This window comes from Protopterus annectens, chromosome 3.part0 (genome assembly GCF_019279795.1).
Source record: "Protopterus annectens isolate FY-2018-M chromosome 3.part0, PAN1.0, whole genome shotgun sequence".
Taxonomy (NCBI): domain Eukaryota; kingdom Metazoa; phylum Chordata; order Ceratodontiformes; family Protopteridae; genus Protopterus; species Protopterus annectens.
Window position 1 is genome coordinate 283,001,205 of NC_056731.1, and position 24,393 is coordinate 283,025,597.

The following is a 24,393-nucleotide window of genomic DNA, read 5'->3' on the forward strand; positions in this document are numbered from 1 at the left end:
CAGCACTCTGAGTGAAGTTGTGGAAGGCAGCCAGAGCTTTGTGAAGCAGGCTGGTTGTTGTATTTTGGGCCGGATAGACACTGAATATAGCCAAAGGCTACTGCAGCAGTGAGGAATTTTAACATATACTGTCATGTTAAGTGCAGCTTACATAAATGTTCTTTACCAGTGGTTCCTTAGTTTTATATGTTTCCTGTAAAATTTCCTTTACATCTTGGAGAGAAGGAAATGTGTTAACTTCTGATTTTAGTCATAGTTTTGTTTAACTGTCAACAGAATCAGAGAGGGGGGGGGGAGAGTAAAACAATTCATGCTTCTATCAGTTACAATAAGGAATAACGCCAATCAGGAATAGAAATGAGGACAATTTCAACTTTTTGGAACACAAAACATCAAGGAATCACTTCAGTTTTTTTATGATCCTGGTGTTATGCAGTCTCAAAAAAATGTGCCACAGTGAACCTCTTACCCTACACATACACAAGTTAAATATTTGGTAGCTTGGTGTGTACAAGTATTTATGAAGTCAATTCCAGCAGAAGAGTCAACATATACATAATTTTGCAGCTGCTTTCAGTATCCGATATATCTGCCTTTATGTATTTGGATCAAATGTAACATAAAGGACTTGCTCTGTTTTCCTTTTCATTTTATAACTTATTGTATATCTGAATTGTAGTAATTCCTTAGAGGGCTTTGCTAATTAGTAAATATTCAGAACTGGATCCATGTAGGACGAGGCTGAGGAGAGGCTGTACATAGTATCTAAATCTTTATAACAAGCTGTCTGAATCTTATGTAGTAGCATTCCTTCATCCTCTAATAAATGGTCTCAGCCAATGGGACCTGACAATCTCCATAACCAGGCCACTAACTCCTGAGTTCCCATATTCTTTCTTTCTCAGGCTATAACTTATTGGGATTATGTTCTGTGCCCACCCCCTGGCTCACATCTTCACATGTGGCTAGTTAACTGCTTCTCCAAATACCCAAGAAACTTCCACATGTCTACATAGTTTTCAATGTTTGCTTAGTTTTTTAATAAAAATTAACGTTATGTATTTACACTCTCCCAAATGAAAAGGGGGAGTTATTTTAATCCACACAACTATAGGTCTCTCATCCTCCAAAGATAATAAATTATTAAGTTCTTTATAATATCAAGGTTTGACTAGAGAATGTGTAATGGCAAGACCTGGCAGATTTATAACAGCAAAAGTAAATTAACATTTTTGCAGATACCCATTGTGGAAGAACCAATTGCTTGTTCTCTGCTTTAGGATAAACCTATTACATTTTTTTAGAGTCCCACAAAGGCAGTTTCTATTTTCAAGCAAGGGAGGCAAACATATTCTTGAATATTTCAGTGAATCGTAATTCCCAAGAAGGCATATTGTTCCTGCAAATTTCTGGATTGGCTAAAGTTCAGTAACAGGATTTCAACTTGCAACATTGATCTGGAATTCTGAAAGTCTTCCAAACTGGAGAAATAGTTGAAAGAAATTGGGGAGGTCTCTGTATGGGTTAGTCAAACAAACCAGACGGTCATCTGGAAAGTCAGAAATCTTCAGTTCTATTCCTGCTAATATATAGTCCATGCTACTGAGTTTTCTGAGACCAGCTACTGACTATCAAAGTATAAAGTGAAAAGTAAAGAGGAAAGTAGACACCACTTTCATGTCCCTCCTGTTACTGAATACCTTCTTATGCAAGGAATCCAGATAAATATGTTTTTAATAAGCTAATGCATGTAGAGGGGATACTGACCTTTTTTTTTTCTTACATCTGAAGAAATAATCCCAGTCTGCTTTGCCATATGCCTTTTTGGCATCTAAACTTTCTACCATCAGGGGAGAATTTCAAACTTTGACATGTGAAGCAAGATGTGGGTCTTAATAATGTTATTAGATATTGACATCCCATGCACAAACCCACAGTGGTTCACTTGAACCAAATCAGGATCAATCGCAGCCACTCTTGTAGTGAGAAATGCCATAAAATATGGTTCAACATATAAATTGTTTTTTATGTAAGGATAATAGCTCAACATTCTCATCCTGTTTTAAAACTAATGAAATTATAACTTTCCTCCAGGGCAGTGGCCCTTTGGAAAGTTGACAAATCACTATTCATCAGGAATAGGATCAGGAGTTCAAGCCGCATCATATTTTGCCAGTGTCATAAAAATCTAGGGGCAAACAATCAAAACCAGACAACTTACCTCTTGCTTGTTTTTGATACACCCCTGTGACTCTTTCAGTTTGATAGGTCACATCAGAGAGTCACTTTCTGCCTGAGTGAGACATGGCAAGTCTAGGTTTTATAGGAAGATTTTATCTCAGGAACTTGATATGCTGAGTCATACTCCCCCAATTATGGTAAGACACGCTAAACCCTTTTCTTATTTACACATATAGCCCTAACATTTTCACTAACATGCTACTCGGTTTTTAACATTTCCTTGTATTATGCTGGGTTGCCTCATCAATGAGAATAAGGATGCTAATTTAATACTTTTTTAAATAAAACAAGCACATGGCCATGATAGGAGTGCTGGTTAGTGGAGCAACTACTCTGTTTACCCCTTCCTTTACCTGGATCATATTTGCTTCTATACAGACAATTTCTGCTACATCAATAAATGTATCATCTACCCTATCAGTTATAATCATTGCGCTCTTGGATCTTTGTGCTTTACTAATTGTTTTGGCTAGAGTAAACACTCCTCCTTCTATGATTTGGAGATTACTGTGATTCCTGATCAAGATTTTTGTGTGTAAACATTGGTCATGAAAGCAGTTTGCTGATTTTTCTGGGCTTCATCTAATATTGTCAGGGATAATGCAGCATAATGCAGGAAATTCAGAGAGTCTTACCCCAGTGCAGAAGCTTTACATCAGAAGGTTTCTGCATTGCAATAGACGTTTCTGATTCACAGAGTGTTATGCCACTGAGTTTTTCCCCTCTGTAAGGCATTAACATGGTGAGCGGGGTCTATGTCATTTTGTTGAAAACTTACTTTGTTGAATGTCTGTTCATGGAACTTAATCCATCGAACACAATTTCAGTGGACAGTTAAATCATCAAAACTTTTTCCCAGGGTATCGAGTTAGTTGGCTTTAATATGTCTCTGAATTGGAATTTCTGTCCAGTTTGCTAATTCACTAATTTTCACTGGATAATTGGCGTAGATGGAGAGGAATGCTGTAAATCCTAAGGAATATCTTTACTTGGATGCATGAAAATGTTGCTTTCATTGTAGATTAAGGCAGCATTCCTTTAATGTAATAAGGGACCTGAATGAGGAATATACTCGCTTATCAATATTAAGCTCTTTTGGATCATCCTAGAAGAGATAATTTGAAATGAATTGAGTTACTTAGGTGAATAGCAGAATTAAGCTGGTTTATATCATAAAGCTGCAGTGGCCTTTGAGAAGCTAAAAGCTGTTATAATCAGGAATATGAATGTCTGTCCAAGAGATTGGATGGGAAATTGTAAATTCTTTCTGAGGATTTCACCTATGAACCTCCTAGATATGAGCAGTTGTTTCTAACTAAGATCTTGTGTTTATTTTATTTTACATTTGTTAACCGGGGGTGTCTGACTGAGCCGAAAAGGTCCTTTTTCAGCAGAGGCCCGGGGAGAAAAGCTCCACAAAGAAAAATTACAGATACATTTAGTTATTTAGACATGATCAGTATACACACAAATTGCAAAAGACATGTTTTTACAGTGGTATGCGGCACATCAACAGTTGCAGTGGAGAGAACAAAAAAAATATATTAATTTAAAAATAAAGGTAATAGATTTGTGGAATACAGTTGAAATTTGGAACATAGGTAGAATATATACATAGTACACAGGTACAGTACATACATTGTAGATAAGCCAGTGTTTGTGAGTAAGATTGAAAACTATTAAGTACTCTAGATTTAGTATGTATACCTTATCCTCTTTCAAGAACTGCGGTGGTGGTGCTGCGGTAGCGTTGTCGCCTCATAGCAAGACATTGTCCCGTTCGATTCTCAGCTAGAGCGTCTTCTGTGTGGAGGCATACATGAATGGGGCGTGCCTTCGTTGAAGGTTGTGCATCAGGGCTGGTAACCCGGTACGTAAAAATCCACTACCAATCATTAGCGGACCGGAGTTCCGCTGTGGCGAGCCCTAACCGGGAAAAGCCGAAAAACACAAACAAACAAACCTTATCCTCTTTCACTAGCCTGGGGAGCAGTCATGGCACTGCCAACTTTGCTTGAGATGTTACCTGATGAGGTCTTTAAAGGAGGCTTTGGATGATGTGTTTTGTATGCTAGTGGGGACAGAGTTCCAGTTTTTTAGCCACTGACCTACTATATAGTGCATCTCCAAAGCTATTGTAACTGTTGGTGACTTCTAGTAGTAGCTTGCTTGATGATCTAAGAGGCCTTTTGGCTGAGTGATGCTGTACTAGGTTTTTGAGGGCAGGACACATATTGAGGAGGTAATGGATCGAATGACAGAGGCAGAGCTGATTGTAGGTTAGGAGGTTGGGCAGTTCAAGCCAGTGGAGCAGTCTCAAAGCAGTACAGTGATGAGTTCTATATGAGCAATTTGCAGCAAAGCAGGCAAGTCTGTTATAGCAGGCTTCCATTTTGCTTAGTTCAGATTTGTTGAGATTAGTCAGAATGGGAGCTGCACAGAGTAGGGTGGATAGAAGTTGGGAGCGAGCAATGGCTGATCTTGTGTTGTTGGTAAGAAATGGTTTGATACGGAAGAGTGATCCCAGTTTGGCATGTACTTTTTTAATAGTTAAGTTGAGATGACTATCACATTTTAGGTGGCAGTCTATGGTTGTTCCCAATAGCTTAGCCTGAGCCACTGGAGCGATTGGAGTAGCATTTGTGGAATAGATAGTGAATTGACTGTTATCAGTGTTTTTGTTAGAACTGGTTATAATCATAAGCTGAGTTTTCTTTGGATTGAGGATAAGTTGGGCTTTGGAAAGGTAGTTTTCAATGTCAGAGAATGCTAGTTGAGTTGTTTGCAGAAGGGTGGGAATGTTTTGTGCAGTACAGATTAAGGTAGTGTCATCTGCATACTGAATGATAGATGCATGCTGTGTGGAGGCATAGAGGTAATTTGTGAAGACTGTGAATAGTAGTGGTCCTAAGAAAGAACCCTGTGGGACTCCTATAGTTATGGGCAGCTGAGGAGAGAGAGAATTTTCCCATTTCACAGCTTGGTACCTGTCAGTTAAGTAGCTTTGGAACCAGGTAAGAGTGGAATTTGATGGGTGATATTGGTTTAGTTTTTTTAGCAGGATTTAGTGTGAGACTGTGTCAAATGCTTTGGACATATCCAAAAAAAAAAAAAAGAGTTGACACCTGCAGGCCTTCATTTTTGAGACAGTTTACTGTGTCTGTGAAGCAGAGGAGGCTGTAGTGGTACTATGGGCAGGTCTGAAACCATGCTGAGTAGGTGACAGGATGTTGCTGTCTAGGAGATAGTTTGGCATCTGGGTATGGATGCATTTTTCTAGGATTTTGGCCAGGGGGCAAAGTAAAGCAATGGGTCTGTAGTTAAGTTCAGTGGAGGTCCCACCTTTATGTATGGGTGTAACATAGGATATTTTCCAGAGTTTGGGCACATAGTTTTCAACAATTGATCTGTTTATGAGAGTGGAGACTGAGATAGCAATAGCATCTGCTGTGAGTTTCAAGAAATAGCTGGGGAGTAGGTCAGCTGCTGTTGATGAGGTTTTTAGTTTGAAGAGCATGCTTTTGATTGAAGTGGTGGAAACTGTTTTGAGGGTAAAGCTTGTATTCGTGTTATTTGTGTTGGGGGAGGTAGTGAGGAAGGAACTGTCCTGTGATACTAAGGATAGAATTGAGTTGACAAAGTGGGAGTTGAATTGTGTTTTGATGGGAACTTTAGTGTCAGGGGTGGTTGGTTTGGGGGTAGCCTTTTGGGTGGATTTTAGTAGCTGGTTTACATTTTTCCAAAATTTTTGCGGGTTGTGTTGGTATTTAGTTTGTAATGTTGTGTAGTAGGATTTTTTGTCTAGCCTAATGCATTTTTTGTGCAGTTGCACAGCTCTTGGTACTTAGTTAGGCTTTGTGTTTCTTTGTTTTTTTGATAGCAAAGCCAGGCAGTGTTTCTGGACTTGAGGATTTGTTTGGTTTCTTTACTGAGCCAGGGGTTTGTAGAGGTTCTAACCTTGATTTTGCGCAATGAAACGACAGTGTCTATGTGTTGTAGAAATGTTTTGATGAAATATCCTACAGCCTGGTCAAGTGGGAGGGTTTTGAGGGGGGGTCCAGTCACAGTTACAGAATAAAGTGTCGAGGACCTCAGTAGAGAATTTTTTTGTGTTTCTAGTGGATATATCGTTAGTGGTTTTGCATATGCTTGTTCTACTACGTATACAGTATATTATGTTGTGGTCACTTAAGGTGTCTGGGAGACTGCCTGTGTGAGGGTACAATGTGGGGTTGTTAGTTAGGACACAGTCAAGGATGGATTCCCTTTTAGATTTTTTATAACATCTAGTTGGAATTTGGACTAGCTGCTGGTAGCCATGGAGATTTATTAGATTACTTGGTGGTTCTGATATACAGGTGAACCAATCTAGGTTGAAGTCCCCCTGAATAAGGGTTTCTTGTGAGTATGTGGAAGAACACCAGGATAAGAAGTCTTCAAGGCTAGCAGGTGTATTACCAGGTAGAATATAAATCACAATTGTGGTGATGACCTTTTTAGGGTGAAGTTGAAGTTGTGAGATAAGTATGTCCCAATTATTGGGGGAGGGGTAGGAGTTTGGTAATTGACGTACAGTTAAGTTGGACATGTACAGTAAGGCAGTTCCACCCCCTTTACAAAGTGGTCTGCCTTATCTAATGATATTGTAGCCAGTAGGGAGAACTTCTGAGTTAGCTATGTTTTTATTTAGCCAGGTTTCTGTTAAAGCAACTATGTCTGGGGAGTAGTGTGCTGTTGTGGCCTGGAGTTCAGGATAGGGTTGCCACCTTTTCAAATGGCCAAAGTGGGACAATTTTGGGACAAACATCAGATTTTACAGGCTGACACATACCCACAGTCAGTACAAAGGATAGAACTTAACTTTTTCCCTAAATAATAGCTTATTCTTGTAGCATTTTAGTTGCTTATTCTGTTTCTTATAACATTTAGGTATTTTAAATACAGAGTAACTGTTTTATTCAACTATTACATACAATGTAGGATATAATTATGTCCTACAATCTCAGGACATTTGCCATTTTTAATATTTTTTGTCAGGACACAACTGCCCAAAGAGGGACTGTCCCTCGCAAAGTGGGACAGGTGGTAACCCCAGTTCAGGAATTTTATTTTTGATACTTCTAATATTAATATTTAGCATTAAAAGATGGTTGGCTTTGCTGCTGCTGCTGATTTACCCAGGGATGAAGATAGTGGGGGTGTTATGTTCTGACATTTGTGTTGGAGCAGTTTGTGTTGGACACAATGGATTTGGACCTGGGTTGGGGTGGATATCCCCACTTATGGTGAGCCTGGTGTTAAAATGGTGATACAGATGTTGGAGTTTGGTGAGGAGTGTGAGAAAGTATTGTGTTTTTTTGGAGTAGGAATGAGGGCATATGTGTTTAGTTCTGAATTGGTCCGTTATGTAGTTCTTGAACAATAGTGGGCAGATATTATTATAATGTCTGGTGTCTGTATATGAGAGTGCATAATATAGTGTTGTGCTACTAAGTTTAGGGATATTGCTAGAGTGATAACTTGTGGTGTTGTAAAGAATTATGAGAAGACAGACTAGACTTAGCTGTGTGATAGTCATGGTTATAAAGTTTAAATTGGTTCTAGGTGGGGGTCTGAATAGGAATTATAGGGTTGCACTATATGTGGATGGGGAAGTAGTGTGGGTGATGTAAAAAAATGCCTAGTGGGAATGACAGTGATTGGGAGTATTTTGTGTGGAGCAAGTTGGTGTGGTATAATGTGATATGATTTGAGGAGCTGTGATTGGTGGAGGTGATGTGAGGTGAGCTGTGGGTGTGGCTGTGAGTACTATAAGTGTAGAGGTAGTGGGGGGGGGATAGTGGGCAGGACAGGGCAGCGGAGGAAGCCCGAGCATTAGCGAGGGTGAACGGAGCGGGGCAGAGCCCACCAAGACGAGAAAAAAGTAAGTATTACTTTACAAATCTGAACACTTTAAACAAATTCCTGAGGTCTAATGGCTTACCAGCAAGCAGAATGTAATTGCTGAAGAGCACTTGTGTCCTGGTGGGAGACTAGAAATTTAAAGATGGCTCCATGCTCAGCAGGATTCTAATATAGACTTAGTATTGGGAGAGGGAGATAGCAAAAGGGGTGTAAACCAGGTGGAATGTAAAGAAACCATACAGGCATTCAGTGGAAATCAGTGAAGGCCTCAAAGGGGGTAAGTAATAATTTAAACTACCTGTAAAATGAAGGAGGGAAGAGACAGCAAAGTTTCTTAAGGTTGGGAGTGTGTCTTCACATTGACTTGCTGATTAGTAACCAGTTTGTGCACAGATTAGAGTAGGGAGATACATTAGCAATGAAGGGGAATGTATAGAGATGCAAATAAACAGGTGGGCCTCCAAGTGATACAAACTAAGGCAGAAAGCACTGAGAGGGCGGCTTGATGGTTAATTTAGTCACAGGGATCTGAATTAAATGTATACTGTCTATTGTACAGTTAGGATTACTGTACTAGCTGGTGGGTGGGGTGGTGGTGGGGGGACACAAGGCTACAACAGTCAAGTATTATCAGCATGCTGAGAACTACTAAGAAATACTGCTAATGTAATAGCTTCACTCTCATAAAGCATACAAGTAGAATGCCTGGGTGGACTGACCCTGCTCTTGAGGCACAAAATGTACATCCTTGTTTAGTTTACAATACTGATACTTTCTTAAACTGTATGGGTGGAGTGTTAGCCACAGACTTTGGATTTGCTTGAGTGTGGTCTTGCTCTTGAGGCTCAAAATGTATATCATTGTTTAGTTTGCAGTACTGATTCCTTCTTACAGTGCATGGGTAGAGTGGTAGCCGCAGACTGCAGATTTGTTTGAGTGTGCTCAGCAAGCAGAATGTAATTGCTGAAGAGCACTTGTGCCCTGGTGGGAGACTAGAAATTTAAAGGATGTGTTTAGACATGATCCTTATATTGTGTTTCTCTAGTATTATATATAGGGTACATACGGCTAGGCTTATAAAGACCTTCAGGTCAATAGTTTAGTAACTACCTATAAATTTAAAATTATATTTAAAACACAAATACATACATCTAATTAAATGCCCATCAATAGGAAAAATATGTAATACTACTAGAATTTTAATCTTTTTAGGTCTGTAATAATAATGCCTTCTAGCACTATAAGCCTGAATTCTGAAATAATAGTAAAGCCTTTCTTACCATCCTTAATGTACCCTCCCTCTAAGATCAACATAATTGGCATGCCCTCTATTTCTTAATTTAGACTCTAATATATATTTGCCGATATAGATGGCTTGTCTTAAACAATTACAACTAGCCTCTCAAATTATCCATAGCAGTTTTTTTTTTTTTTTTTTTTTTTTACAGCCAATCAGGGATTATATCAGGGGAATAATTTCAGCAGGCCTTATGGGGAATGAAACAGAGTAGAATTACCAAAATGCCTTTTATGACTTTAACATTGAAAGATGAAAAAGTTCTCAGTTTCCCCAAATCTTTATATCCATATTAGAGAAATTCTTCTTAGGTTCATTGGTAAGTTCTAGATTAGCTGCCACTGCAGGCCATTTTAAGCCTAGCTGATTTCCCTCAAAGGTAATAATCAAAGCTTGTGTCTGTGAGGTAAACACCTTAACCATTATACCAGTCCCCAATGTCAGATGTGAAGTTGTCCTATCTCACCTTCATTCTGTACAGATGAGGTTCAGTACTGATCCTCGGTTCCGACCCGGCCATTTACTAAAGGTCGAGATCTTCAACCAGCTCATGGCTTACTCTCTATCCCATGATGGTCTGGTGACTTCCTCAGATCTTGTTTGTCACTGAAACAGATTGGGTGATTCTCCAGCTCTGGCAAAGTCAAAAAAAATTCCTTTTTGTATATTTACAAAGTGTTTGACAAAAATTATTATTATATCTTGTTTCTCTGTTTACTTGTTCGTCGAATGCACTTATTTAAATAGCGTTCCACTTGTGTTAGAGTGTGTGTGGTGTTAACTTTATTGGCTGTGATTTTATTTGGGCCTATATAGTTCCCTTATCCCATTTTTCTCTATACTACTTAAGTGCCATTAGCTTAGTATTCTGACTTTTTTTCCCTTAGAAAAAGTTTTGAGATATATTTTCATGTGTATATCATTTCTTGATAGTACGAGATTTAGCTGGTTACAGAGTGTGAGTGTGTGAAGGCATTGTCAATAGTTAAAGCAGTCTTGTTTAAATTTCATCTCTTATAATTCTTTAGAGGTGTGTTATTTTAGTGTGAATTCCCCTTCCTTTCCTGTCTAGCTGGCTCGTTTTTTGATTAGAGAGTTGCCAGTCCATTTGAATTAGAGGGCTGTTCTTTTCTTGTGTGGTGTTTTAGATTTAGACCTTTTTCCTCACATTATATATTAGAGGTGTGTTACAGTTGTTAAAAAGTTTTTTTTTTCCTTGATCTGTTTTCTTACTACTTAGACAAGTTAATTTAATTTAGAGAGCTTTTGAGCCCGTTTTAGTTAGAGAGCCTTTTTTCATTTTGTTGTTTAACTATTGGATCTGACCACTGGCTATGTCTAAACAAACTAAAGAGGATAAGTCAGGGTTTAAGAAATGCCCAAAGTGTAATCAGAAGATGTCCATCACTGATGGGCATACAGAATGTGTTTACTGCCTGGGGGCAGTTCACTTACAGGAGTCATGCAATATTTGCCACTCCTTTAGCTCCAGGGTTCTTCATGAGATTAATCTTGAGAGGACTAGTGAAATTGTCTTTTGCAGAGGCTTTGGAGCAGGGTAAATGTTCTCCAAAGGAACCTACTTCACTTACCCAAAAATTGGGCAGTACAAAAACTTCAAAAAGATCATCATTTTCTGCTTCAGACCAGTCAGAGCCATTGAAAGAGTCAGCAAAAATGTTCCCGATGATATCCAAGTCTGCTGGACCCGAGACACCATCTACTTTGGCTCCACGAGTTTCGGAGCTGTTGGTTTTTCAAGTGAGGAGCTGGTCCCCTGTACTGGAACCAGTATTTCCCACTTTAAAGTCTCCCTTTTTACAGACCACAGGATCTCCAGCTTCCTCTTCTTGATGCTGTAGAAGCCTTTCTGACTACGATATGGATCGTGTGGTGCAGAGACTTTTGAAGACACTGGTGCTGGCAAAACATTTTTCGGAACTGACCCAAGAGACTTCGAAACTGACTACACCTATTGCGACAACATTGATTCCTCCTTCTACCCGAGTTGTGGTTTCAGAGCCAGAATGCATGGAACTGATAGTGGTGGAACTGTCGGAGTTGAGACCTGCTCCAGGATTTTCTGCGCCGACTGCTCAGACTACTTTGGTGCCGTCCAAGGGGTCTAGTAGCCGACATTCTCCAGTTAGGTCCAGGGAGGTGAGTTGGGATGACTTTTCTTTGAATCCGACATGCCTCTCGGAGCATCAGCGCGGGTGAGTTTGGCTCCTACCTCAGCTTCAGAGCTGACCCCCATGGGGCCGAGGGGACCTTCTGGTTCTTTGGATCCAGGAGTTTCCTCAGATCACAGGCAGGGAGCTTTTGAAGCCATAAAGAGAGCACTGTCCCCACAGACATCCACACTCTCAGATCCAGTCACTCCTCCCCCAAAGGCACCAATGTCCATCTCGTTATTACCAATTCCACAGTGACATGGAGACCCAGAACCTCAGGATGCCCCAACGGGTGAACCCTTCTCTTCCGAAACCGCTCTGGAATGCCCTTCTGAAGAGGTCCCTTGGAAGAGATTATGCAAGAAGAACCATTTGGACTCCCCACAGGAGTCAGTCACATCTGACAAAGACCTCAATGACTCAGAAGGGTCCCCGTGGTTGCCCTCTGAAGATGTCTCCTTTGCAGACATATTAGAGATCCTTAAACAGAGAGGTGGCTGGAAGCCCATCACCCTTTCTGATGAAGAGTCTTTTTACCTGAAGACTTTTGGGTCTCACCCTTCCACCACTTGGGTGTCTCCTTCTTTTGATGAACTCATGGAACTGGTTTGTCGAAAGGTGTGGGAGTCCCAGACACAGTGGAGTCTGTCCCTAGGAGGACAAATAAATTTATCACTTCTCCAGAAGACAACATTTTTCTAATGAAAGGGGTCCTGGTAGATACTGTGGTGATGGTGGCATCCACCAAAAGAAGTTGTCTGAGACTTCCACTTCTATCCATCCTCCGAACAAAGATTAGGGCACGATGGACAGATACGGAAGCCTCATGTTTTCTTCAGTGACCTTCACACTCAGGTCACTGAATTATCTTACCTATTTCACTAGGTTACAGAGAGATCTCCTGAAGGAACTTGGAGATGCTCTCCAGGGTTCAGTAGCTGTGGGGGTAACAGACAAGGTATACTCCCAACTCTCCACCCTTAATTCAGTAGTGAACTCATCCTTGAGGCTCATTTCTCATGCAGCCGATAGTGAGTAGGTCAGCAGGTTCAGGAATTGCCCTTAGGAGACATTCCTGGATGTGCTTGTGTAACCTTGCGGAACACTTCAAGTCATCCTTTAGTAATACCCCCTTTGATGTTTCATCCCTGTTTGGACCTACAGTCAATGAAACACTAACCAGGTGTGAACAAGAAGGAAAGACTCTCTCTGCCATCTGAGTCCATTTTTCCACACCTTCTAGACCCTATTGCAAGGGTCAAAAGGGAGGGAAAATGTGGTTTCGAAAATCCCAGAGAGCCTTTCAAGACAAACATGTTGAACCTTCCTCCAGAGGCAGAGGAGGAGGTAATAATGGAAGATGCCAGCCACGTGGCAGAAGGGTTCTGCAAAAACAGGGTGACCGAGAATCTTTCTTTGGTAAGCTCTTTCAGCACTCCTGAAAGGAGGCCCGTCAGTCCCTCTCTGGAGGCAGTGGGGGGTTGCTTATCTTTGTACCAGATACCTGGCTAAAAATAACAAAAGACAGTGGGTACAAAGTATCATATCCAGAGGTTACTCTATACCCTTTTCCATGCCACCCCCACTCTGGTTGTTCCACCCAGTCACAGGAAACAGTCAACCATAGAAGTTCAGAAGTTGCTAGAAAAAAGAGTCATCCAACTGGTCCCCACAGACCAGATATGATCTGGGACTTACTCAAGGTTCTTTATAGTTCCAAAGAAAACTGGGGACTGGAGACCCATACTGGATCTCAGCAGACTGAACATATCTGTAAAGAAGACAAAGTTCCGGATGGTTACACTGCAGTCAATACTCCCTTTTCTGGGAAAAGATAATTGGATGTGCTCTATAGACCTCCAGGATGCGTACTACCACTTAAAAATGGACAGGCCATCCAGGAGTCACCTGCACTTTCGGCTGGGAGCCAGTTATTACCAATTCTGAGCTCTGCCCTTTGGTCTCACTACAGCCCCCAGAGTGTTAACCAAATATATGGCAATGGTTCCGGCTCACCTGAGGCATTCAGGATTCCAAGTGTTTCCATATTTAGAAAACTGGCTCCTAACTGCCACCAGCCACCAAGCATCTATTTTCACAAGCAAGAGACACCACTTTAAATAGCTGTGCTCATTTAGGAATTACAATAAACTATGAAAAATCTACCTTATTGCCATCTCAACATATCGTTTTTTATAGGTGCAGAGTTGGACACTATTACAATGATGGTAAAACTTCCACTAGACAGGATACAAACCCTTCGAGCACAGGTTCAAGGCCTCCTCTTAAAAACAAAGACTCAAGCAAGGACAATTCTCAAAGTATTAAGTACGATGGCAGCAGTGATCACTGCAATCCTCCTAATTCAATGCACATGAGAATCTTACAGTGGCTCCTATTCACCAAATATTCCATGCAGGAACTTCCGATGTCACATCAGATAAAGCTAATAGAATCTTGCAGGAGAGACCTACGTTGGTGGCTACACTCAGATCAAGTGACTTTAGGTTGTCTCTTTATTCTCCCATCCCCTCTAGCCACACTGACCACAGATGCTTCCCAGATAGGGTGGGAGAGGCACTATCAGGAAAGGGCAGCCCAAGGCACATGTGGCAGTATCAAGAGGCCCTAATGGAAGAGAGTCTTGGAATTCCTGCAATGCCAGAAGCACCGCTCCCATCTCTAGGACATTGATATGCTAATAGGTTCATAGGTTCATACTAGGCTAAATGAGCACAGATATTTAAAGTGGTGTCTCTTGCTTGTGAAAATAGATGCTTGGTGGCTGGTGGCAGTTAGGAGCCAGTTGTCTAAATATGGAAACACTCGGAATCCTGAATGCCTCAGACAGAGGCACAGTATACTAACCTCAAAAAAGGGCATAGCAAAATTAATTTAAAATGGGTGGCGAAAGCCAAACACACTCTGGCTAGGCTTATAAATGCCCTAGGGCAGATAGCCTAGTATGAACCTATGAACCTATTAGCATATCAATGTCCTAGAGATGGGAGCGGTGCTTCTGGCGTTGCAGGAATTCCAAGACTGTCTTCCATTAGGAAAAATTGCAATCCAGATAGACAACATGTCAGTTGTTTGGTATATAAACAAACAAGGAGGAACCAAATTTTAGCCCCTTTGTCGAGAGGCTCTGAGAGTATGGCAGTTGGCAACTTCCTCCCAACGCTTTCTGATAACAATGCACATCCCAGAGAAATCCAACGTGATAGCAGACAAACTCAGCAGAGCAATTCTAATGCCTCATGAGTAGTCCCTAAAATAAGTGGTGGAAATGATTTTCCGAAAATGGGACCAGCCTTGCTGTGATCTTTTTGCCATATCCATGAACACAAAATGCAGCAGCTACTTTGCCCTAATCCCCTCTCCGGTGCAATCCCCAAGGGATGCACTTGTACACGATTGGCCCCTGGGTCTCCACGATGCTTTCCCCCATTTTTCATTGATACCCAAAGTTCTTCGGAAAGCCAGTGTTTTGGGAAGGACCTTAATTCTGATAGCTCCTTACTGGCTTCACCAAGGGATGCACTTGTACACGATTGGCCCCTGGGTCTCCACTACGCTTTCCCCCATTTTTCATTGATACCCAAAGTTCTTCAGAAAGCCAGTGTTTTGGGAAGGACCTTAATTCTGATAGCTCCTTACTGGCCTCACCAGATTTGGTTCCCCTTGCTACAGCCTCATCTTCAGGAAGGGCCCTGAATTCTGGACACTGTACTAGATGATCTGATCCATTCATCAGGGGCTCTCCATCCATCCCTTCAGACCCTCAAGTTGACAGCTTTGCTGCTCCAATTCCAAGTATAGCCAGACTACAAAACCTTTCCTCTGCAGCACAACATATCCTGATTTCTTCTCACAAGACATCTGCCAGAAGATTATATCTCAGCAAATGGAGGAGATTTTCAATCTGGGCATTAGAGAATAATATTGATCCTTATTCAGCACCTATATCTTCCATCCTAGAGTTCTTGATGAAGCTTTTTAATGAGGGAGCAGCTGCAGCTACTATTAGAGTACAATTAGCAGCAATCTCAAATTTTCATTTTGGGAATGAAGGACCAAATATTATGTCCCACAGACTATGAAAGGCTTTTCTGAGAGGCACTAATCTTTTGAGACCATCCATTAAGCCCCCCACTACCACAATGGAACCTGAATTTTCTACTATCCAAGATAATTTTTCCCCTCCTCTGAACCTGCATCATCATGTGACTTAAAATTCTTAATGTGGAAGACCATTTTCTTAGTGGCTATCACCTCAGCTGGAGGGCTTCAGAGTTACAAGCATTATCTATTAAACCCCCATATATGTTGTTCCACAATGACAGGGTGTCACTCCGAACAAACCCAACCTTTTTACCAAAAGTATGTTGAGAATCCAACTTGAATCAGTCCATAGACTTACCAGATTTTTTCCCCAAGTATGGCAATAAGGCAGAATATATACTGCACCAACTTGTTGTCCATAGACAGTTGCGTTTCTGTTTACAGAGAACAAAAGACTTCAGAAAGACAGATCAACTATTTGTATCATTTTCAGAGTGCAAAAAAGGTCTGCCTGTAGCAAAACTACTCTATCAAGGTGGCTGTCAGACTGCATTTTGTTCACTTATAAATCAGTAAATAAACAGCTGCCAGACCAAATAAAAGCTCACTCTACTAGGGCTGTCTCCACCTCTTCTGCATTTCGTGCTAAGTTGCCAATAGATACCATTTGTGTGGTAGCCACGTGGGCGAGGCCTCATGCCTTTGTCACTCATAACAAAGTAGATTTGGCCTCCAGGGAACTGGGCCTCCTTTGGGTCCACTGTCCTGAAGAATATACTCCCGTGAGCCACCCAAGAAAATTGATACTAGGGATGCTGTCCCATCAGTACAGAGTGAAGGCGAGATGGGACAACTTCACATAAAGAAGTTATGTACCTACCATAACGTTCCATGTGAGTTGTCCATCTCACCTTCATTCTTACGACCCTCCCTCCAACCCCCATCCCTGGCTTCTAGAGGATCAAGAAGTTACTGAATGGCACCTGTTGCGCTTTGACCCTCTTCCGGTTTTATAAATAATAGAAGTTACATTCGAGCATTAAGTATACAAGCAAACAAGATCTGAGGAAGGCACCAGGGCATCATGGGATAGCGAGTAAGCCATGAGCTGGTTGAAGATTTTGAGCTTTAGTAAACGGCCATGTCTGGACCGAGGATCAGTTCCGAACCCCATCAGCATAGCATGAAGGTGAGATGGACAACTCACATGGAACTTTATAGTAGGTGCATAACTTCATTTTTTGTTCTATTACCATGCTAGGGCCAGATTCCAAAAGACTTGCTCTCAGTCTAAGTGATTTACTCTGGCGTAAGCCTGCACCAATTCCATAAAACATATTATTGGTATAAGTAACTTACTCTCATGTAAGGCCTGTCATTAGAACAGGTTTACATAGCTGGCCCAATTCCAAAACACTTGTTCTCAGTGTAACAAATTATTTTGTTTTGCTTTTTGAGGGGGGAGAGTGTTGCAAGTCATGAAGGAATCCAGAAATCTGAATAAGAAAGACTTAGTTCAGTAAATGACATAGATTCTAAGTATGGCAAAATAATAAGCTGTAGAGTCTGTTTCATTATATCTGGACTGTCTGAATTCTTTGGCTCAGGCCTGTCCTACTGCTCGAAAAAAGTAATGCTGCAGATTTGTCAATACTTTTACAAATATGACATGGCAAGTATTATACAATAGTTGGATAGGTGAAATTCTACGATACAGTTAGAAGTCCGGCAGGGCTTTGTCCTAGGTCCATACTTGTTTAGGTTGTATTTTTCAGACCTATCTTTTTCATCTGAGGTGTTCTACACTCTGTAAGCAGATAACTTTAAAATGGGTAAATTGATTGCATCCGTTACAGACAGGGCATGTGTGTAAATAGCTTGATTAAATTGACCATTTGGGCACAGGAGAATAATATGCTGATAAATACATTAAAAAAACTAAGCACAGGGTATTTGGAATACATAGACTGAAAAGTGAATATTTAATGCAGCGACCAAAATTGTAGATTTATTTAAGAACCTGGGTATATGGGTAGATCCATCTTTGATTTTTTTTCTGATCATATCAACCATTTGGTTGCTAGTTATGAAACTATAGGCCATATAAAAGATTTATAAAGTCTAGTAAATCCAAAATTATGAAATCATTGTATGCAATTTACATCACACCCAAACTATAGCATGGAATAATAATATGGAAACCTTGTAAGAAAAGTAGCATAAGTAAATTGGAAATACTACAGTGGAAATATAGGGCATCCATAGATTTTAAGTTATTATGAAAGAATAAAGTATCTGAACTTGTACAAGGTTTCCTATATATATGTATGTATATATATATATATATATATATATATATATATATATATATATATGGGTCTACTGCTTTTGTTCGAATTACATTTGGTTGAAAATGATTATTTCAGGCAGCCCACTTCACTGAAAGCTCATTTAATTGAAAGCTCATTTGGTCGAATTCCATTTGTTCAAAAATGGAATATACCCCCTGCCCCACTGCAGTGCGACCCTGGAGTGAGAATATAAAGTTGGGGGGGGGGTGTGGGGGGGCACAGCCCCCCGCATTTTGCAACTAGTTTTTACTGACGTTATATGTTTCAATGTATTTTTAATGGATACACAAGTATATAATAGTGAATACAGTGCAATTATTTGGGGGGCTACCCACACCACCTCAAACTTTATATTCTCACTCCAGGGTCGCACTGCAGTGGGGCAGGAGCTATATTCCATTTTTGATCAAATGGAATTCGACCAAATGGGTTTTCAGTGAAATGGGCTGCCTGAAATGTATTTTTTTATTACCTTTGGGTTACTGGGATAATAAACAATGGAGACCTTGTGAGAAAAGCTCCATTGGAGTTACAAGAAATGACAATAATTATAAAGAATTTGCAGAGAAAAAAGAATCAGCTTCTTAACAGTAGAAATGAGGTTTTAGAATCATTCATGGTAATACAATCAATACAGAGGTTAATACATCTGATTTCTTTTGGAGTATTATACAGTAATACAAATAAAATAACAAACCAAGCTAGTGAACCATAAAGTAAATAGCGTGAACCAGGAATCCAGGACGCCAAGTCAATTGTTCAAAACACACTCCATCTTTACTGACCAAATAGTTTGAGCGCTTTCATCTCTTCAAGAGAGACTTCATCAGAAACGTTTCTGATGAAGTCTCTCTTGTAGAGATGAAAGCGCTCAAACTATTTGGTCAAAAAAGATGGAGTGTGTTTTGAACAATTGACTTGGCGTCCTGGATTCCTGGTTCACGCTATTTACTTTATTATACAGTAATAAACAGGTTGCATTTAAATATACAGCGATATACAAATTTCATTTACAAATGAGCAGTGAAAAACAGTATATATATTTAACAGGAAACCTTATTCATGTGTATAGGATACTTAGAGATAGCTACCTCTGAGAATGGGTTTATCAAAGAGTAGTAGATAACCATCAGGCAACCTGTTTAAGAGATTAACGATAATTGTAATAATAATAATAATAATAATAATAAAACCCTTTTGTTAACCAGGTAGTTCCACTGGATGCCACAGTTCCCTTTCAAAGGTAACCATGTCTAGTTAAGTGACTTTCTGAAGGTCACACAGTAGGCAAATGAGGGTTGAGGGAATCAAACCATGCACTACAGGAGCTACAGCTTACAGTCTTAACCAACTGTGCTAACTGCCAGAATTGAGGCATGAGAGATATACTAAATAGTTTGCTGAGACTAAAGCTGATATATGGAATAGACTGCAAAATTATATTGAAGCAAGCTCTAGTTTAGATATTTTTAAGAACAACTTGGATACTTCATATGGGAATGATTGTTTTGGTATATTGATATATCCCACCCCTCTGCATCACTTTAGTAATGAGTGCCAACCCCAATGCACCCCCCTCTCCCATCCCTAACCCTTCGCCTTAACTTAAGAGAAACTTTCCAGTAACACTGCCACTACACAAGACTAATTCATATACACACTAACACCATTACATCTAGCCCCTTACCTAACCCTAAAATTACACACACACACACACACACACACACACACACACACACACACACACACACACACACACACACACAAAACCTATCATCCCACCTATCCCAGACCATTAACCTGACTGCCACACACACAAATGCTGTTACCCCTTCCAATCCTACTCAGCTTTCACAAAGAAACATAGGTGATTATCTGAACTTTTTACACATTTGCATTTTAAAATATTTACAACTTTCACAGTCCATTGGAGCTCAGTTCCATTTTTCAAATTAAACATTTGTGGGAAGAACATCCTTATTTATATTACTCACTGGAAAAACCAAAGATATCTCGAGCAAGTGCTGGTCTGGAATATCATAGCATGATGCCTATGTCATTGCTGCCAAGCATGAGCTGAGCATTGGCTTTAGTTGAATGGGGGGGGGGGGGGGTACAGCTGGAAAAATCTGCACCAGTATAAGACTGTGGAAGGTAAGGATACCCATAGATTATGAATAACTGATGGGAATACTTCTTTCTCAGAGATCTGCTCTAAAGGCAAGAACTCAGGCAGTATTGTTAATGACCATAAAGTCATTCTTCTGTGAAAAAATATAGTCTTCCTAATAATGAAAATGACATTTCCTGCTAGTTTGTTAGAATATGACGTAAAACGTATAGTACAGTATTTATATGCAGTCGTGGCAGTATGTCTTACAGCTGACTCACTGGTATACAGTTGTCATCTACAAATAATAGGTCTATTTTTTAACACTTGGATATTGAATTAGGGAGGATAAGGGGTAGCTTGTTCATAAACATAATTACCACATTTCTTTCTTTAATGAGCATTTTGTAGAATGCATTCCCTTACAAATATTGACGGAGTAGGAAAGGACTAACATCCAGAGAAGATGGCATTGATAGGATTAAAAGATGTCCATAAGTAATGATGCACAAGGTTAAATATTTTTATGATGTTTTTAACTTTTTTTGATTTTTAGTAAAATGTATTTTTATAAATAATGTTGCACAAGATTAAATATTTGTTATAATATTTTAACTTTTTTTCAGACTTTAGTAAAATGTCTAGTGGCCAGAGACAATAATGTGTTAATAGGTGCATTGCTTGCTCTTACCGGTTTAGCAGAAAGGTAAGTTGACTGTTACATAGTTTTTGCTATTGTTTGATGTCGTGTTCTCTTACTGAATAGAGTTCTAAAAATCACAGGAAAAATCTGTACCACTTTTCAAACAAACTGCCACTTTCAACCAAGACAATGAACCATTACTTTCATAAACTGTTCTGACATATGTGGATCGTGGCAATTTAATTGTGAAAAAAATCCTGTACTTTTGGTCCAAGAAATGGGTTTGTTAGTAATATAATACATATATCATTTCAGTGTTTATAGGCTTTTCTCCAGGTAGAAGTTAAAAATATTGCCTTCTTGGTAAATTTAAAAATGGAACCACCCTCAGCTTCTGGTTTAATGAATTTTTTTGTTGTTTTTTTTTTAAATAGCAATTGTTTTTAAACATACTCATGTTTAAGCGAAGTCTTGAGCCACAAAGCATAATATGTGTACATTGTCATGTTTCAGATGTCTTTTTGACATGTTTGCATACCTTACTAACTCACATGTTCTGCAGTCAAACCCAGCACTTGTTTCTTTGGGGACTGCTATGACAGTTGAGGTACAAAATGGTTCAGCAGAACCATCACAATACCAAACACTGTGCATACATTGTTACCATTGTGAGAGCCACCTTATCTTGAATAGATTTAGATTGTTTCAGTTATTTATTTGCAACTGAGTCTACAACTATGACTATTTAGCATAACTTTTTAGTGCAGAACAATTAAGCTTCACATGACTTCCCTTTTTATTTTATGGTTAATTCTTTTTTAGTCTTAACATTTATTTTTTAAAACAAAGTCTAAAGTGTGTGTATTATTCACAGAAAAGCAAAATGCTTTGTTATATGTGGTATATGGCTATTATTCTAGGGAGAAACATATGCTCAGCCTATATATACTCTTTTTGGATAGAGGCTTCAACTACAGGTGTTTTCACACAAACAATGCTAGACAGATTGGATGTTGCAAGCACAAATTAATGTGAAGTTTGATGAATACATTGCAATTTGCACTGCTATTTCTATAATGTTGCTCTAGAGTGTGGCAGTGCTTGTGGCACTGTCAGATGTCATACCTCAACCTTATCTTGGTGATTTTAGCACTGGTATAATTACCGTTATTGTAGAACCTATATATCCCATAAGGAGATGTGTAGAAGATCTTTTCTGTATTGATCAGTTACCATGAAGTTCTTAAGAAGGATAAAGTGTATGAGTGATGCTCTCAGTAGATCTTTTTCATTGTCCAGTCTCACTATCCTTAACCCATCCCTGCCTACACTTTTACCCCTATCACTAGCAACCCCCTTGACAGCTTGCTCATACACATAGTACAACTAATTATACTCCTCACACTGACGCAACTTCCATGCTATGACAGACCTGTGTATACTAAATATATACCCAATCCTACTTCTAACACTGCTGTTACTAACTCCACCACATCTGCTATTATCATAGCACATCATCTCTACAATGCTTTTCATCTCTACTGCTTCAAAATACCATCCTAAAACAAAAGAAGCTAAAGTACACATCAGGAGCAAAAAGTAAATATCAAATCAAAAAGTTGTTTCCCAGTCACTATCTCCCACCTTCACTACAACTCTGTGGAGACATCTACCCTACTCCTGGCCTGGAACAAGATCAAACCTTAATTTTCACCATCAACAACTATCACCTCAATGCCGCTAAAACAAAAATCATGGAACCAAGAGTTAAAAGTCATCAATATTGACCTCAGAGCATATCTAACAAAAGTTGCTGACTTGAATGCATTTGTATCCCCCCACATCCCTGACACACCAGTAACTTCTGAGACCTGGTTTAAAGTCACTATAAAAGATACTGAAATTCTACCACCAGGATATAGTATACTTATAGCCAACCATATAGGCAAGAAGGCAGGTGGAGTAAATATTTATTTATTTATTTGACATTTGTTGACCGGGTTAGTCCAGCTCGGCTGGAGCCCTTTTTCAGTGGAGACCCAGGGAGAAAAAGCTCCACACACACATGTAATTAACTAATTAAGTACATACACATAATACATAGCTAAATAAACAATAGTTACTAGGAGTACAGTTACGATGGGTTAAGCAGTTATTGACAAATAGATTCAATATGCTAATAATTACTACTGGTAGAAGACAGCTAAAACAAAACCCCAAAAAAAACACTTGTGTTATGTTTTTATAAATATACATCCTAACTAACTAAACATCTCTTTGTATCAGCACACTCCATCCCAGTTTAACATTGCAGAAATCCTTACTTCTTTTCTAAAACTTAACTCCTATAAAAGCCAATGTAAGAGTTCCTAAGCCAGCAGAGAGCAGAAAAAGCAACTTTCTTGATCATAAGTATTTTTTAAACTTTTTAGTTTGCATTTTTCGATCTTTTGAGCTTTTCGACTACTGTTTGTGCCTATATTACTGTTTTATTACCTTATTTTCCTGTTTTTGTGAGCTTATATTGTTGATTGCACTTGTGGGCTAAAGTATTGCTTAAAAGTAACAAACAGGCTAATACACTCAAGTGTACCAGCCTTTGATAGCAATTTAGTCAAAAACAAAGCATTTACTGCATTTTTCTGTCTGTTTGCAAAAAACAAAAAAAAAAAAATATTTCTCCTTTCCTAAACTTTCCTAGCTAGTTGTTCCAGTGATCAGATTTTGCTGATCCCTGGGCTTTGTATTTGGTTTCTGTGTTCCTCCATTTTCTTGTGTGGCCAGAGGTAGTTTCTTTACTCACCAGTGGGAGTGGGGAGTACTGATCTGCTTGTTTGTCCTCAGAGGAGTGGTTAGAAGCAGCAACTAGTAATTAAATCGGCCATATTGGGTCATTTCCTGTTTTTTCGAGCCCCCTGCTATAAAGCACGCTTTGGCAGGCTTTTCTGGCATTAGAGAACTAGGCATAGCTCCTCGTGGTCCCCTGCAGAGTTCCTAAGCCAGCAGAGAGCAGAAAAAGCAACTTTCTTGATCATAAGTATTTTTTAAACTTTTTAGTTTGCATTTTTCGATCTTTTGAGCTTTTCGACTACTGTTTGTGCCTATATTACTGTTTTATTACCTTATTTTCCTGTTTTTGTGAGCTTATATTGTTGATTGCACTTGTGGGCTAAAGTATTGCTTAAAAGTAACAAACAGGCTAATACACTCAAGTGTACCAGCCTTTGATAGCAATTTAGTCGAAAACAAAGCATTTACTGCATTTTTTTCTGTCTGTTTGCAAAAAAAACAAAAAAAATATTTCTCCTTTCCTAAACTTTCCTAGCTAGTTGTTCCAGTGATCAGATTTTGCTGATCCCTGGGCTTTGTATTTGGTTTCTGTGTTCCTCCATTTTCTTGTGTGGCCAGAGGTAGTTTCTTTACTCACCAGTGGGAGTGGGGAGTACTGATCTGCTTGTTTGTCCTCAGAGGAGTGGTTAGAAGCAGCAACTAGTAATTTGTTGGCCATTTTGGGTCATTTCCTGTTTTTTCCAGCCCCTGCTATAAAGCACGCTTTGGCAGGCTTTTCTGGCATTAGAGAACTAGGCATAGCTCCTCGTGGTCCCCTG

The 24,393-nt window shown here is 39.6% G+C and overlaps 1 protein-coding gene across 1 annotated transcript in view; it reads left to right on the plus strand.

The window, feature by feature from the left end:
• Positions 1–24,393, plus strand: part of NEK10 (NIMA related kinase 10) — a 3,576,599-nt gene that overhangs the window by 1,485,818 nt on the left and 2,066,388 nt on the right. Inside the window, exon 11 of the mRNA XM_044064761.1 lies at positions 20,769–20,848. Within this exon, the coding sequence (XP_043920696.1) occupies positions 20,769–20,848 (80 nt within the window). The remainder of the gene's footprint in view (positions 1–20,768; positions 20,849–24,393) is intronic.